Genomic DNA, 18,624 nt, shown 5'->3' on the forward strand with positions numbered 1-18,624 from the left:
TGTCCCCCACCCCCTACTGTCAGCAGCATTATTGTCCCTCCACTACTGTCAGCAGCATTATTGTCCCCTCCCTACTGTCAGCAGCATTATTGTCCCCCCCTACTGTCAGCAGCATTATTGTCCCCTCCCTACTGTCAGCAGCATTATTGTCCCCTCCCTACTGTCAGCAGCATTATTGTCCCCCCCTACTGTCAGCAGCATTATTGTCCCCCCCCCCTACTGTCAGCAGCATTATTGTCCCTCCCTACTGTCAGCAGCATTATTGTCCCCTCCCTACTGTCAGCAGCATTATTGTCCCCCCCTACTGTCAGCAGCATTATTGTCCCCACCCCCTCCCCCTACTGTCAGCAGCATTATTGTCCCTCCCTACTGTCAGCAGCATTATTGTCCCACCCCTACTGTCAGCAGCATTATTGTCTCCCCCCTCCCCCCTACTGTCAGCAGCATTATTGTCCCTCCTCCCCCTACTGTCAGCAGCATTATTGTCCCCCCCCCTACTGTCAGCAGCATTATTGTCCCCCCCCTACTGTCAGCAGCATTATTGTCCCCCCCCTACTGTCAGCAGCATTATTGTCCCTCCCTACTGTCAGCAGCATTATTGTCCCTCCCTACTGTCAGCAGCATTATTGTCCCTCCCTACTGTCAGCAGGCATTATTGTCCCCCCTACTGTCAGCAGCATTATTGTCCCCCCCCTACTGTCAGCAGCATTATTGTCCCTCCTCCCCCTACTGTCAGCAGCATTATTGTCCCTCCTCCCCCTACTGTCAGCAGCATTATTGTCCCCCCCTACTGTCAGCAGCATTATTGTCCCCCCCTACTGTCAGCAGCATTATTGTCGCCCCCCCACACACACACTGTCTGCATTATACTGTGTGCAGTGGCCACTATACTGTGTGGGGAGGGGCCCAGGGTACCCTGAAACCTCCCCATAATAAAGGGGGGATATAATGTGTTTGTGTCTCTGATCTTCCGGTGTAATATGAGAATTTCCTCCATGTGTTGAATTTGCAGTTTTCTCGCAGTCTGGAGCTCCCTCCACTGGACAGGTAAGTGTACTGCGCCCAAAACTGTATATTCTGTAGTGTATATAGTGTGTGTACTGCATGTAGTGTGTACCCTGTATATAGTGTGTGTATATACTGTATGTAGTGTGTACCCTGTATATAGTGTGTGTATACTGCATGTAGTGTGTGTATATACTGTATGTAGTGTGTACCCTGTATATAGTGTGTGTATACTGCATGTAGTGTGTATATACTGTATGTAGTGTGTACCCGGTATATAGTGCGTGTGTATACAGTATACTGTATGTAGTGTGTACCCTGTATATAGTGTGTGTATACTGCATGTAGTGTGTACCCTGTATATAGTGTGTTTATACTGCATGTAGTGTGTACCCTGTATATTGTGTGTGTATATACTGCATGTAGTGTGTACCCTGTATATAGTGTGTGTATACTGCATGTAGTGTGTACCCTGTATATAGTGTGTGTATACTGTATGTAGTGTGTACCCTGTATATAGTGCGTGTGTGTATACTGTATGTAGTGTGTACCCTGTATATAGTGTGTGTATATACTGCATGTAGTGTGTACCCTGTATATAGTGCGTGTATATACTGCATGTAGTGTGTACCCTGTATATAGTGTGTGTATATACTGCATGTAGTGTGTACCCTGTATATAGTGTGTACCCTGTATATAGTGTGTGTGTATACTGTATGTAGTGTGTACCCTGTATATAGTGTGTGTGTATACTGTATGTAGTGTGTACCCTGTATATAGTGTGTGTGTATACTGTATGTAGTGTGTACCCTGTATATAGTGCGTGTGTGTATACTGCATGTAGTGTGTACCCTGTATATAGTGTGTGTATATACTGCATGTAGTGTGTACCCTGTATATAGTGCGTGTATATACTGCATGTAGTGTGTACCCTGTATATAGTGTGTGTATATACTGCATGTAGTGTGTACCCTGTATATAGTGTGTACCCTGTATATAGTGTGTGTGTATACTGTATGTAGTGTGTACCCTGTATATAGTGTGTGTGTATACTGTATGTAGTGTGTACCCTGTATATAGTGTGTGTATATACTGTATGTAGTGTGTACCCTGTATATAGTGTGTGTATACTGCATGTAGCGTGTACCCTGTATATAGTGTGTATATACTGCATGTAGCGTGTACCCTGTATATAGTGTGTGTATACTGCATGTAGCGTGTACCCTGTATATAGTGTGTATATACTGCATGTAGTGTGTACCCTGTATATAGTGTGTGTATATACTGCATGTAGTGTGTACCCTGTATATAGTGTGTGTATATATACTGTATATAGTGTGTACCCTGTATATAGTGTGTGTATACTGCATGTAGTGTGTACCCTGTATATAGTGTGTATATACTGCATGTAGCGTGTACCCTGTATATAGTGTGTGTATATACTGCATGTAGTGTGTACCCTGTATATAGTGCGTGTATATACTGCATGTAGTGTGTACCCTGTATATAGTGTGTGTATATACTGCATGTAGTGTGTACCCTGTATATAGTGTGTGTGTATACTGCATGTAGTGTGTACCCTGTATATAGTGTGTGTATACTGTGTGTGTATATACTGCATGTAGTGTGTACCCTGTATATAGTGTGTGTATATACTGCATGTAGTGTGTGCCCTGTATATAGTGTGTGTATATATACTGTATATAGTGTGTACCCTGTATATAGTGTGTGTATACTGCATGTAGTGTGTACCCTGTATATAGTGTGTATATACTGCATGTAGCGTGTACCCTGTATATAGTGTGTGTATATACTGCATGTAGTGTGTACCCTGTATATAGTGTGTGTATATATACTGCATGTAGTGTGTACCCTGTATATAGTGTGTGTATACTGCATGTAGTGTGTACCCTGTATATAGTGTGTGTATACTGCATGTAGTGTGTACCCTGTATATAGTGTGTATATACTGCATGTAGCGTGTACCCTGTATATAGTGTGTGTATATACTGCATGTAGCGTGCACCCTGTATATAGTGTGTGTGTGTATACTGTATGTAGTGTGTACCCTGTATATAGTGTGTGTATATACTGCATGTAGTGTGTACCCTGTATATAGTGTGTGTATATACTGCATGTAGTGTGTACCCTGTATATAGTGTGTGTATATGTACTGCATGTAGTGTGTACCCTGTATATAGTGTGTGTATACTGCATGTAGTGTGTACCCTGTATATAGTGTGTGTATACTGTATGTAGTGTGTACCCTGTATATAGTGTGTGTATACTGCATGTAGTGTGTACCCGGTATATAGTGTGTGTATATATACTGCATGTAGTGTGTACCCTGTATATAGTGTGTATATACTGCATGTAGTGTGTACCCTGTATATAGCGTGTATATACTGCATGTAGTGTGTACCCTGTATATAGTGCGTGTATATACTGCATGTAGTGTGTACCCTGTATATAGTGTGTATATACTGCATGTAGTGTGTACCCTGTATATAGTGTGTGTATACTGCATGTAGTGTGTACCCTGTATATAGTGTGTGTATATATACTGCATGTAGTGTGTACCCTGTATATAGTGCGTGTATATACTGCATGTAGTGTGTACCCTGTATATAGTGCGTGTATATACTGCATGTAGTGTGTACCCTGTATATAGTGTGTGTATATACTGCATGTAGTGTGTACCCTGTATATAGTGTGTACCCTGTATATAGTGTGTGTGTATACTGTATGTAGTGTGTACCCTGTATATAGTGTGTGTGTATACTGTATGTAGTGTGTACCCTGTATATAGTGTGTGTGTATACTGTATGTAGTGTGTACCCTGTATATAGTGCGTGTATATACTGCATGTAGTGTGTACCCTGTATATAGTGTGTACCCTGTATATAGTGTGTGTGTATACTGTATGTAGTGTGTACCCTGTATATAGTGTGTGTGTATATACTGCATGTAGTGTGTACCCTGTATATAGTGTGTGTGTATACTGTATGTAGTGTGTACCCTGTATATAGTGCGTGTATATACTGCATGTAGTGTGTACCCTGTATATAGTGTGTGTATATACTGCATGTAGTGTGTACCCTGTATATAGTGTGTACCCTGTATATAGTGCGTGTGTATACTGTATGTAGTGTGTACCCGGTATATAGTGTGTGTATATATACTGCATGTAGTGTGTACCCTGTATATAGTGTGTGTACCCTGTATATAGTGTGTACCCTGTATATAGTGTGTGTATATACTGCATGTAGCGTGTACCCTGTATATAGTGTGTACCCTGTATATAGTGTGTGTGTATACTGTATGTAGTGTGTACCCTGTATATAGTGTGTGTACCCTGTATATAGTGTGTGTATACTGCATGTAGCGTGTACCCTGTATATAGTGTGTGTGTGTATACTGTATGTAGTGTGTACCCGGTATATAGTGTGTGTGTGTATACTGTATGTAGTGTGTACCCGGTATATAGTGCGTGTGTATATACTGTATATAGTGTGTACCCTGTATATAGTGTGTGTATACTGCATGTAGTGTGTACCCTGTATATAGTGCGTGTATATACTGCATGTAGCGTGTACCCTGTATATAGTGTGTGTATATATACTGCATGTAGTGTGTACCCTGTATATAGTGTGTGTATACTGCATGTAGTGTGTACCTTGTATATAGTGTGTGTATATATACTGCATGTAGTGTGTACCCTGTATATAGTGTGTGTATACTGTATGTAGTGTGTACCCTGTATATAGTGTGTGTATACTGCATGTAGTGTGTACCCTGTATATAGTGCGTGTATATATACTGTATATAGTGTGTACCCTGTATATAGTGTGTGTATATATACTGCATGTAGTGTGTACCCTGTATATAGTGTGTGTATACTGCATGTAGTGTGTACCCTGTATATAGTGTGTGTATACTGCATGTAGTGTGTACCCTGTATATAGTGTGTGTATATATACTGCATGTAGTGTGTACCCTGTATATAGTGTGTGTATACTGTATGTAGTGTGTACCCTGTATATAGTGTGTGTATACTGCATGTAGTGTGTACCCTGTATATAGTGCGTGTATATATACTGTATATAGTGTGTACCCTGTATATAGTGTGTGTATATATACTGCATGTAGTGTGTACCCTGTATATAGTGTGTGTATACTGCATGTAGCGTGTACCCTGTATATAGTGTGTGTGTGTATACTGTATGTAGTGTGTACCCGGTATATAGTGTGTGTGTGTATACTGTATGTAGTGTGTACCCGGTATATAGTGCGTGTGTATATACTGTATATAGTGTGTACCCTGTATATAGTGTGTGTATACTGCATGTAGTGTGTACCCTGTATATAGTGTGTGTATATATACTGCATGTAGTGTGTACCCTGTATATAGTGTGTGTATACTGCATGTAGTGTGTACCCTGTATATAGTGTGTGTATACTGCATGTAGTGTGTACCCTGTATATAGTGCGTGTATATATACTGTATATAGTGTGTACCCTGTATATAGTGTGTGTATATATACTGCATGTAGTGTGTACCCTGTATATAGTGTATATATACTGTATATAGTGTGTACCCTGTATATAGTGTGTGTATATATACTGCATGTAGTGTGTACCCTGTATATAGTGCGTGTATATATACTGTATATAGTGTGTACCCTGTATATAGTGTGTGTATACTGCATGTAGTGTGTACCCTGTATATAGTGTGTACCCTGTATATAGTGTGTACCCTGTATATAGTGTGTGTATATATACTGCATGTAGTGTGTACCCTGTATATAGTGCGTGTATATACTGCATGTAGCGTGTACCCTGTATATAGTGTGTGTATATATACTGCATGTAGTGTGTACCCTGTATATAGTGTGTGTATACTGCATGTAGTGTGTACCCTGTATATAGTGTGTACCCTGTATATAGTGTGTACCCTGTATATAGTGTGTGTATATATACTGCATGTAGTGTGTACCCTGTATATAGTGCGTGTATATACTGCATGTAGCGTGTACCCTGTATATAGTGTGTGTATATATACTGCATGTAGTGTGTACCCTGTATATAGTGTGTGTATATATACTGCATGTAGTGTGTACCCTGTATATAGTGCGTGTATATACTGCATGTAGCGTGTACCCTGTATATAGTGTGTGTATACTGCATGTAGTGTGTACCCTGTATATAGTGCGTGTGTATATACTGTATATAGTGTGTACCCTGTATATAGTACGTGTATACTGTATGTAGTGTGTACCCGGTATATAGTGCGTGTATATATACTGTATGTAGTGTGTACCCTGTATATACTGTAGTATGTTTATTATGTGTATATTCAGTCCCAGCAGTAATAGTTGGGGTTCCGGGCAGGGTGGCGTTGGCGTTGTGTACATCTCTCCACCCTCTGTGACCGCCATTGACTCCGTTACTTTTCTTCTTGTCGCAGGAATCTTTATTTTTATAATTACTAACCTCCCGTCCTGTGTGCCGCCATATACCTCCCGGCCCACGTCTCCTCCTCTGAAGAACACAGGAGCCTGCCATCCATCTCTCCTCCCTGTTGTACATTCTAATCCTAGCCACTCCCTCTTGCCAATCATTGAGAATCTAAACCTTAACCCTCTAATAGATCTGCTCTGATCACAATGCACAGTAATCGCTTGATCCCGTGATCCTCCTCTCCTACATCACATGACCTCTACCAGAGGTTCGAGGCTTCAATTACCTCGCCTTGATTTCCAATAACAGAATCCAATCACAAATGAAGTGTCCTGTATATATTCTATACTCTGACACCAATAAACTAAGCTGCACACCTCCACTGCCGTATCTCTGGATTATTTGTGACCCCGAAACCATGGCAGCAGTACACAAAGCCATATACGTATAGTCTGTACCGCCATATACATATAGATTGTGCCGCCATATACATATAGATTGTATCGCCATATACATATAGATTGTACTGCCATATACATATAGATATAGATTGTACCACCATATACATATAGATTGTGCCACAAATACATATAGATTGTACCGCCATATACATATAGATTGTACCAAATATACATATAGATTGTACCACAAATACATATAGATTGTATCGCCATATACATATAGATTGTGCCACCATATACGTATAGATTGTACCAAATATACATAGATTGTACCGCCATATACATATAGATTGTACCACAAATACATATAGATTGTATCGCCATATACATATAGATTGTGCCGCCATATACATATAGATTGTACCAAATATACATATAGATTGTACCACAAATACATATAGATTGTACCGCCATATACATATAGATTGTACCGCCATATACATATAGATTGTACCACATATACATATAGATTGTACCGCCATATACATATAGATTGTACCGCCATATACATATAGATTGTACCGCCATATACATATAGATTGTACCACATATACATATAGATTGTATCGCATATACATATAGATTGTACCGCCATATACATATAGATTGTACCGCCATATACATATAGACTGTACCACAAATACATATAGATTGTATCGCCATATACATATAGATTGTGCCGCCATATACATATAGATTGTACCAAATATACATATAGATTGTACCGCCATATACATATAGATTGTACCACAAATACATATAGATTGTACCGCCATATACATATAGATTGTACCGCCATATACATATAGATTGTACCACATATACATATAGATTGTATCGCATATACATATAGATTGTACCGCCATATACATATAGATTGTACCGCCATATACATATAGATTGTACCGCCATATACATATAGACTGTACCGCCATATACATATAGATTGTATTGCCATATACATATAGATTGTACCACAAATACATATAGATTGTATCGCCATATACATATAGATTGTGCCGCCATATACATATAGATTGTACCAAATATACATATAGATTGTACCAAATATACATATAGATTGTACCGCCATATACATATAGATTGTACCGCCATATACATATAGATTGTACCGCCATATACATATAGATTGTACCGCCATATACATATAGATTGTACCGCCATATACATATAGATATAGATTGTACCGCCATATACATATAGATATAGATTGTACCACCATATACATATAGATTGTACCAAATATACATATAGATTGTATTGCCATATACATATAGATTGTACCACATATACATATAGATTGTACCACATATACATATAGATTGTACCACATATACATATAGATTGTACCAAATATACATATAGATTGTATTGCCATATACATATAGATTGTACCACATATACATATAGATTGTACCACATATACATATAGATTGTACCACATATACATATAGATTGTACCGCCATATACATATAGACTGTACCGCCATATACATATAGATTGTACCGCCATATACATATAGATTGTATCGCCATATACATATAGATTGTACCGCCATATACATATAGATTGTACCACAAATACATATAGATTGTACCACATATACATATAGACTGTACCGCCATATACATATAGATTGTACCGCCATATACATATAGATTGTATCGCCATATACATATAGATTGTACCGCCATATACATATAGATTGTACCACAAATACATATAGATTGTACCGCCATATACATATAGATTGTACCGCCATATACATATAGATTGTACCGCCATATACATATAGATTGTACCGCCATATACATATAGACTGTACCGCCATATACATAGACTGTACCGCCATATACATATAGATTGTACCGCCATATACATATAGATTGTACCGCCATATACATATAGATTGTACCGCCATATACATATAGATTGTACCGCCATATACATATAGATTGTACCGCCATATACATATAGATATAGATTGTACCACCATATACATATAGATTGTACCACAAATACATATAGATTGTACCGCCATATACATATAGATTGTACCAAATATACATATAGATTGTATTGCCATATACATATAGATTGTACCACAAATACATATAGATTGTATCGCCATATACATATAGATTGTGCCGCCATATACATATAGATTGTACCAAATATACATATAGATTGTACCGCCATATACATATAGATTGTACCGCCATATACATATAGATTGTACCGCCATATACATATAGATTGTACCGCCATATACATATAGATTGTACCGCCATATACATATAGATATAGATTGTACCGCCATATACATATAGATATAGATTGTACCACCATATACATATAGATTGTACCAAATATACATATAGATTGTATTGCCATATACATATAGATTGTATTGCCATATACATATAGATTGTACCACATATACATATAGATTGTACCACATATACATATAGATTGTACCACATATACATATAGATTGTACCACAAATACATATAGATTGTACCGCCATATACATATAGATTGTACCGCCATATACATATAGATTGTACCGCCATATACATATAGATATAGATTGTACCGCCATATACATATAGATATAGATTGTACCACCATATACATATAGATTGTACCAAATATACATATAGATTGTATTGCCATATACATATAGATTGTACCACATATACATATAGATTGTACCACATATACATATAGATTGTACCGCCATATACATATAGATTGTACCAAATATACATATAGATTGTATTGCCATATACATATAGATTGTACCACATATACATATAGATTGTACCACATATACATATAGATTGTACCGCCATATACATATAGACTGTACCGCCATATACATATAGATTGTACCGCCATATACATATAGATTGTATCGCCATATACATATAGATTGTACCGCCATATACATATAGATTGTACCACATATACATATAGACTGTACCGCCATATACATATAGATTGTACCGCCATATACATATAGATTGTATCGCCATATACATATAGATTGTACCGCCATATACATATAGATTGTACCACAAATACATATAGATTGTACCGCCATATACATATAGATTGTACCGCCATATACATATAGACTGTACCGCCATATACATATAGATTGTACCGCCATATACATATAGATTGTACCGCCATATACATATAGATTGTACCGCCATATACATATAGATTGTACCGCCATATACATATAGATTGTACCGCCATATACATATAGATTGTACCGCCATATACATATAGATTGTACCGCCATATACATATAGATTGTACCGCCATATACATATAGATATAGATTGTACCGCCATATACATATAGATTGTACCGCCATATACATATAGATTGTACCGCCATATACATATAGATTGTACCGCCATATACATATAGATTGTACCGCCATATACGTATAAATTGTACCGCCATATACGTATAGATTGTACCGCCATATACGTATAAATTGTACCGCCATATACGTATAGATTGTACCGCCATATACGTATAGACTGTGCCGCCATATACATATAGATTGTGCCGCCATATACATATAGACTGTACCGCCATATACATATAGATTGTGCCGCCATATACATATAGATTGTACCATATATAAAAAAAACCCAAAAATCGTGTATATCTCAACTGCATATGGAGCGGGCAATCCTATGCACATATACATGATTATACACCCAAATATATAGACTGTCCAGTGGTATACATGTAGGGTGTGGGGGGGTGAATGCTAGCTGATCTGATCCATTGTACAGGTATATATTGGGGGTGTGGTCACAGCAATGGAAGAAGAATTCGCCTGTACCCAACCAAATCCAGCAAGGTCAGGCAAATGAGGGGCCAAACCCCCCCCAAATCTCACAGGCTGCACTGTATTATTTATGGGGGGCGTTGGCACTGCCAGTGATAATGTCCGTTGCTGTATACAGTCGTAGAGAATGGTCACAGACTGATACTAATGGAAACAACATGATGGCCGCCATCTTCACCTTCTCTGCGACCGTTTAATGTCTGCTGCCATCATCCGCGACGGTATACAGCGACGGACGTGATCCCTGGCAGTGGGAACGCCCCTTCCATTGGTGACAGACTGCACTGCTGAAGAAGGTTTCCCCTTCATCTCCAGTCCTAGGATTCTTTCTTACATACATAACACCCTTGTATATAGCGATAGATGTATCTGTCACTGTATGGCAGTAGGTTAGGAGTTCAGAAGAGAAAAAAGAAGAGTACAGATATATATCATAGCGCATAATTAAAAATAACACGGGGTATATTGCACGGAGGGCGGAGGAGACCACGACCATAACACGGGGTATATTGCACGGAGGGCGGAGGAGACCACAAGCATAACACGGGGTATATTGCACGGAGGGCGGAGGAGACCACGACCATAACACGGGGTATATTGCACGGAGGGCGGAGGAGACCACGACCATAACACGGGGTATATTGCACGGAGGGCGGAGGAGACCACGACCATAACACGGGGTATATTGCACGGAGGGCGGAGGAGACCACGACCATAACACGGGGTATATTGCACGGAGGGCGGAGGAGACCACGACCATAACACGGGGTATATTGCACGGAGGGCGGAGGAGACCACGACCATAACACGGGGTATATTGCACGGAGGAGACCACAAGCATAACACGGGGTATATTGCACGGAGGGCGGAGGAGACCACAAGCATAACACGGGGTATATTGCACGGAGGGCGGAGGAGACCACGACCATAACACGGGGTATATTGCACGGAGGGTGGAAGAGACCACGACCATAACACGGGGTATATTGCACGGAGGGCGGAGGAGACCACGACCATAACACGGGGTATATTGCACGGAGGGCGGAGGAGACCACAAGCATAACACGGGGTATATTGCACGGAGGGCGGAGGAGACCACGACCATAACACGGGGTATATTGCACGGAGGGCGGAGGAGACCACGACCATAACACGGGGTATATTGCACGGAGGGCGGAGGAGACCACGACCATAACACGGGGTATATTGCACGGAGGGCGGAGGAGACCACGACCATAACACGGGGTATATTGCACGGAGGGCGGAGGAGACCACGACCATAACACGGGGTATATTGCACGGAGGGCGGAGGAGACCACGACCATAACACGGGGTATATTGCACGGAGGAGACCACAAGCATAACACGGGGTATATTGCACGGAGGGCGGAGGAGACCACAAGCATAACACGGGGTATATTGCACGGAGGGCGGAGGAGACCACGACCATAACACGGGGTATATTGCACGGAGGGTGGAAGAGACCACGACCATAACACGGGGTATATTGCACGGAGGGCGGAGGAGACCACGACCATAACACGGGGTATATTGCACGGAGGGCAGAGGAGACCACGACCATAACACGGGGTATATTGCACGGAGGGCGGAGGAGACCACGACCATAACACGGGGTATATTGCACGGAGGGCGGAGGAGACCACGACCATAACACGGGGTATATTGCACGGAGGGCGGAGGAGACCACGACCATAACACGGGGTATATTGCACGGAGGGCGGAGGAGACCACGACCATAACACGGGGTATATTGCACGGAGGGCGGAGGAGACCACGACCATAACACGGGGTATATTGCAAGGAGGAGACCACAAGCATAACACGGGGTATATTGCACGGAGGGCGGAGGAGACCACAAGCATAACACGGGGTATATTGCACGGAGGGCGGAGGAGACCACAAGCATAACACGGGGTATATTGCACGGAGGGCGGAGGAGACCACGACCATAACACAGGGTATATTGCACGGAGGGCGGAGGAGACCACGACCATAACACGGGGTATATTGCACGGAGGGCGGAGGAGACCACGACCATAACACTGGGTATATTGCACGGAGGGCGGAGGAGATCACGACCATAACACGGGGTATATTGCACGGAGGGCGGAGGAGACCACGACCATAACACGGGGTATATTGCACGGAGGGCGGAGGAGACCACGACCATAACACGGGGTATATTGCACGGAGGGCGGAGGAGATCACGACCATAACACGGGGTATATTGCACGGAGGGCGGAGGAGACCACGACCATAACACGGGGTATATTGCACGGAGGGCGGAGGAGACCACGACCATAACACTGGGTATATTGCACGGAGGGCGGAGGAGATCACGACCATAACACGGGGTATATTGCACGGAGGGCGGAGGAGACCACGACCATAACACGGGGTATATTGCACGGAGGGCGGAGGAGACCACGACCATAACACGGGGTATATTGCACAGAGGAGAAGAGCGACATTGGATGGAGGGCAGTCTCATAGAACAAACAATTGGGGTCTTCTGCTTGCTGGATGTTCAGTTTTCTGGCGCAGGATCCTAAAGGTTCATGAGTTGCTCATGCAAGCCGTGATGATGATCTGTAATTCTTTCTTGTACCACAGGAACACGGAGGCAGTGCTGCCCAAGAAGTTCGCCATCTGCAGGTACGACTTTGTGGCCAGGAACCTGAATGAGCTCTCCGTTCTGAAAGACGACATTGTAGAGGTGAGACTGATCCCTACTGAGCTGCTAGTATAGTAGCCAGGAGGGGAACCGGAATCTTCTGGGCCCCAAATGCAGAATCTGGAATGGCTCCCCTACTTATCTGGTACCAATTAGAATGATAGTGCATTTATGTGGCTAAGGAACCTTGGTAGACTCTCGGGGTCCAGGGCCCAGTAGCAGCTGCTACCGCTGCACCCTCTATAGCTACACCCCTCATAATAGCACTCACCTCCTCCTCCTATTATAGTAACGCTCACCTCCTCCTCCTATTATAGTAGCGCTCACCTCCTCCTCCTATTATAGTAGCGCTCACCTCCTCCTCCTATTATAGTAGCGCTCACCTCCTCCTCCTATTATAGTAGCGCTCACCTCCTCCTCCTATTATAGTAACGCTCACCTCCTCCTCCTATTATAGTAGCGCTCACCTCCTCCTCCTATTATAGTAACGCTCACCTCCTCCTCCTATTATAGTAGCGCTCACCTCCTTCTCCTATTATAGTAGCGCTCACCTCCTCCTCCTCCTAGTAGTGCTCACCTTCTCCTCCTCCTCCTAGTAGTGCTCACCTTCTCCTCCTCCTCCTAGTAGTGCTCACCTTCTCCTCCTCCTCGTCCCCCTAGTAGTGCTCACCTTCTCCTCCTCCTCGTCCCCCTAGTAGTGCTCACTTTCTCCTCCTCCTAGTAGTGCTCACCTTCTCCTCGTCCCCCTAGTAGTGCTCACCTTCTCCTCCTCCCCGACCCCCAGTAGTGCTCACCTTCTCCTCCTCCCCATCCCCATAGTAGTGCTCACCACCTCCTCCTCCGCGTCCCCCTAGTAGTGCTCACCTTCTCCTCCTCCCCGTCCCCCTAGTAGTGCTCACCTTCTCCTCCTCCTCGTCCCCCTAGTAGTGCTCACCTTCTCCTCCTCCTCGTCCCCCTAGTAGTGCTCACCTTCTCCTCCTCCTCGTCCCCCTAGTAGTGCTCACCTTCTCTTCCTCGTCCCCCTAGTAGCGCTCACCTTCTCCTCCTCCTCCCCTTAGTAGTGCTCACCTTCTCCTCCTCCTCGTCCCCCTAGTAGTGCTCACCTTCTCCTCCTCCTCCCCGTCCCCTTAGTAGTGCTCACCACCTCCTCCTCCCCGTCCCCCTAGTAGTGCTCACCTTCTCCTCCTCCTCGTCCCCCTAGTAGTGCTCACCTTCTCCTCCTCCTCGTCCCCCTAGTAGTGCTCACCTTCTCCTCCTCCCCGTCCCCCTAGTAGTGCTCACCTTCTCCTCCTCCCCGTCCCCCTAGTAGTGCTCACCTTCTCCTCCTCCTCCCCCTAGTAGTGCTCACCTTCTCCTCCTCGTCCCCCTAGTAGTGCTCACCTTCTCCTCCTCCTCCTCCCCGTCCCCCTAGTAGTGTTCACCTTCTCCTTCTCCGCGTCCCCCTAGTAGTGCTCACCTTCTCCTTCTCCGCGTCCCCCTAGTAGTGCTCACCTTCTCCTCCTCCCCGTCCCCCTAGTAGCGCTCACCACCTCCTCCTCCTCGTCCCCCTAGTAGTGTCCACCTTCTCCTCCTCGTCCTCCTAGTAGTGCTCACCACCTCCTCCTCCTCCTCCCCGTCCCCCTAGTAGTGTTCACCTTCTCCTCCTCCTCCTCGTCCCCCCTAGTAGTGCTCACCACCTCCTCCTCCTCGTCCCCCTAGTAGTGCTCACCTTCTCCTCCTCCTCCTCCCCGTCCCCCTAGTAGTGCTCACCTTCTCCTCCTTCCCGTCCCCCTAGTAGTGCTCACCTTCTCCTCCTCCTCCCCGTCCCCTTAGTAGTGCTCACCACCTCCTCCTCCTCGTCCCCCTAGTAGCGCTCACCACCTCCTCCTCCTCGTCCCCCTAGTAGTGTTCACCTTCTCCTCCTCCTCCCCGTCCCCTTAGTAGTGCTCACCACCTCCTCCTCCCCGTCCCCCTAGTAGTGCTCACCTTCTCCTCCTCCTCCTCCCCGTCCCCCTAGTAGTGCTCACCTTCTCCTCCTCCTCCCCGTCCCCTTAGTAGTGCTCACCACCTCCTCCTCCTCGTCCCCCTAGTAGCGCTCACCACCTCCTCCTCCTCGTCCCCCTAGTAGTGTTCACCTTCTCCTCCTCCTCCCCGTCCCCTTAGTAGTGCTCACCACCTCCTCCTCCCCCTAGTAGTGCTCACCTTCTCCTCCTCCTCCTCCCCGTCCCCCTAGTAGTGCTCACCTTCTCCTCCTCCTCCCCGTCCCCTTAGTAGTGCTCACCACCTCCTCCTCCTCATCCCCCTAGTAGCGCTCACCACCTCCTCGTCCCCCTAGTAGTGTTCACCTTCTCCTCCTCCTCCCCGTCCCCTTAGTAGTGCTCACCACCTCCTCCTCCCCATCCCCCTAGTAGTGCTCACCTTCTCCTCCTCCTCCTCCCCGTCCCCCTAGTAGTGCTCACCTTCTCCTCCTCCTCCCCTTAGTAGTGCTCACCACCTCCTCCTCCTCGTCCCCCTAGTAGCGCTCACCACCTCCTCCTCCTCGTCCCCCTAGTAGTGTTCACCTTCTCCTCCCCGTCCCCTTAGTAGTGCTCACCACCTCCTCCTCCCCGTCCCCCTAGTAGCGCTCACCACCTCCTCCTCATCCCCCTAGTAGTGTTCACCTTCTCCTCCTCCGCGTCCCCCTAGTAGTGTTCACCTTCTCCTCCTCCTCCCCGTCCCCTTAGTAGTGCTCACCACCTCCTCCTCCCCCTAGTAGTGCTCACCTTCTCCTCCTCCTCCTCCCCGTCCCCCTAGTAGTGCTCACCTTCTCCTCCTCCTCCCCGTCCCCTTAGTAGTGCTCACCACCTCCTCCTCCTCATCCCCCTAGTAGCGCTCACCACCTCCTCGTCCCCCTAGTAGTGTTCACCTTCTCCTCCTCCTCCCCGTCCCCTTAGTAGTGCTCACCACCTCCTCCTCCCCGTCCCCCTAGTAGTGCTCACCTTCTCCTCCTCCCCCTAGTAGTGCTCACTTTCTCCTCCTCCTAGTAGTGCTCACCTTCTCCTCGTCCCCCTAGTAGTGCTCACCTTCTCCTCCTCCCCGCCCCCCAGTAGTGCTCACCTTCTCCTCCTCCCCGTCCCCATAGTAGTGCTCACCACCTCCTCCTCCGCGTCCCCCTAGTAGTGCTCACCTTCTCCTCCTCCCCGTCCCCCTAGTAGTGCTCACCTTCTCCTCTTCCTCGTCCCCCTAGTAGTGCTCACCTTCTCCTCCTCCTCGTCCCCCTAGTAGTGCTCACCTTCTCCTCCTCCTCCCCGTCCCCTTAGTAGTGCTCACCACCTCCTCCTCCTCATCCCCCTAGTAGCGCTCACCACCTCCTCGTCCCCCTAGTAGTGTTCACCTTCTCCTCCTCCTCCCTGTCCCCTTAGTAGTGCTCACCACCTCCTCCTCCCCGTCCCCCTAGTAGTGCTCACCTTCTCCTCCTCCTCGTCCCCCTAGTAGTGCTCACTTTCTCCTCCTCCTAGTAGTGCTCACCTTCTCCTCGTCCCCCTAGTAGTGCTCACCTTCTCCTCCTCCCCGACCCCCAGTAGTGCTCACCTTCTCCTCCTCCCCGCCCCCCAGTAGTGCTCACCTTCTCCTCCTCCCCGTCCCCATAGTAGTGCTCACCACCTCCTCCTCCGCGTCCCCCTAGTAGTGCTCACCTTCTCCTCCTCCCCGTCCCCCTAGTAGTGCTCACCTTCTCCTCTTCCTCGTCCCCCTAGTAGTGCTCACCTTCTCCTCCTCCTCGTCCCCCTAGTAGTGCTCACCTTCTCTTCCTCGTCCCCCTAGTAGCGCTCACCTTCTCCTCCTCCTCCCCTTAGTAGTGCTCACCTTCTCCTCCTCCTCGTCCCCCTAGTAGTGCTCACCTTCTCCTCCTCCTCCCCGTCCCCTTAGTAGTGCTCACCACCTCCTCCTCCCCGTCCCCCTAGTAGTGCTCACCTTCTCCTCCTCCTCGTCCCCCTAGTAGTGCTCACCTTCTCCTCCTCCTCGTCCCCCTAGTAGTGCTCACCTTCTCCTCCTCCCCGTCCCCCTAGTAGTGCTCACCTTCTCCTCCTCCCCGTCCCCCTAGTAGTGCTCACCTTCTCCTCCTCCTCCCCCTAGTAGTGCTCACCTTCTCCTCCTCGTCCCCCTAGTAGTGCTCACCTTCTCCTCCTCCTCCTCCCCGTCCCCCTAGTAGTGTTCACCTTCTCCTTCTCCGCGTCCCCCTAGTAGTGCTCACCTTCTCCTTCTCCGCGTCCCCCTAGTAGTGCTCACCTTCTCCTCCTCCCCGTCCCCCTAGTAGCGCTCACCACCTCCTCCTCCTCGTCCCCCTAGTAGTGTTCACCTTCTCCTCCTCGTCCCCCTAGTAGTGCTCACCACCTCCTCCTCCTCCTCCCCGTCCCCCTAGTAGTGTTCACCTTCTCCTCCTCCTCCTCGTCCCCCCTAGTAGTGCTCACCACCTCCTCCTCCTCGTCCCCCTAGTAGTGCTCACCTTCTCCTCCTCCTCCTCCCCGTCCCCCTAGTAGTGCTCACCTTCTCCTCCTCCCCGTCCCCCTAGTAGTGCTCACCTTCTCCTCCTCCTCCCCGTCCCCTTAGTAGTGCTCACCACCTCCTCCTCCTCATCCCCCTAGTAGCGCTCACCACCTCCTCGTCCCCCTAGTAGTGTTCACCTTCTCCTCCTCCTCCCCGTCCCCTTAGTAGTGCTCACCACCTCCTCCTCCCCATCCCCCTAGTAGTGCTCACCTTCTCCTCCTCCTCCTCCCCGTCCCCCTAGTAGTGCTCACCTTCTCCTCCTCCTCCCCTTAGTAGTGCTCACCACCTCCTCCTCCTCGTCCCCCTAGTAGCGCTCACCACCTCCTCCTCCTCGTCCCCCTAGTAGTGTTCACCTTCTCCTCCCCGTCCCCTTAGTAGTGCTCACCACCTCCTCCTCCCCGTCCCCCTAGTAGTGTTCACCCTCTCCTCCTCCGCGTCCCCCTAGTAGTGTTCACCTTCTCCTCCTCCTCCCCGTCCCCTTAGTAGTGCTCACCACCTCCTCCTCCCCCTAGTAGTGCTCACCTTCTCCTCCTCCTCCTCCCCGTCCCCCTAGTAGTGCTCACCTTCTCCTCCTCCTCCTCCTCCCCTTAGTAGTGCTCA

General features: G+C 46.4%; 1 protein-coding gene across 5 annotated transcripts in view; it reads left to right on the forward strand.

Annotated features, from left to right (window-relative positions):
• EPS8 (EGFR pathway substrate 8, signaling adaptor) overlaps positions 1 to 18,624 on the forward strand; it is a 100,665-nt gene that overhangs the window by 45,624 nt on the left and 36,417 nt on the right. For 4 of the 5 annotated variants that reach the window (XM_075262050.1, XM_075262051.1, XM_075262052.1 and 1 more), the window contains 2 exons: positions 1,013 to 1,047; positions 13,461 to 13,563. In XM_075262050.1, coding sequence (XP_075118151.1) covers positions 1,013 to 1,047; positions 13,461 to 13,563 — 138 coding nt within the window. Of the gene's footprint in view, positions 1 to 1,012; positions 1,048 to 6,472; positions 6,795 to 13,460; positions 13,564 to 18,624 lie in introns of those variants that run through there. The other variant, XM_075262054.1, reaches the window with a different exon arrangement.

This window comes from Leptodactylus fuscus, unplaced genomic scaffold (genome assembly GCF_031893055.1).
Source record: "Leptodactylus fuscus isolate aLepFus1 unplaced genomic scaffold, aLepFus1.hap2 HAP2_SCAFFOLD_84, whole genome shotgun sequence".
Taxonomy (NCBI): domain Eukaryota; kingdom Metazoa; phylum Chordata; class Amphibia; order Anura; family Leptodactylidae; genus Leptodactylus; species Leptodactylus fuscus.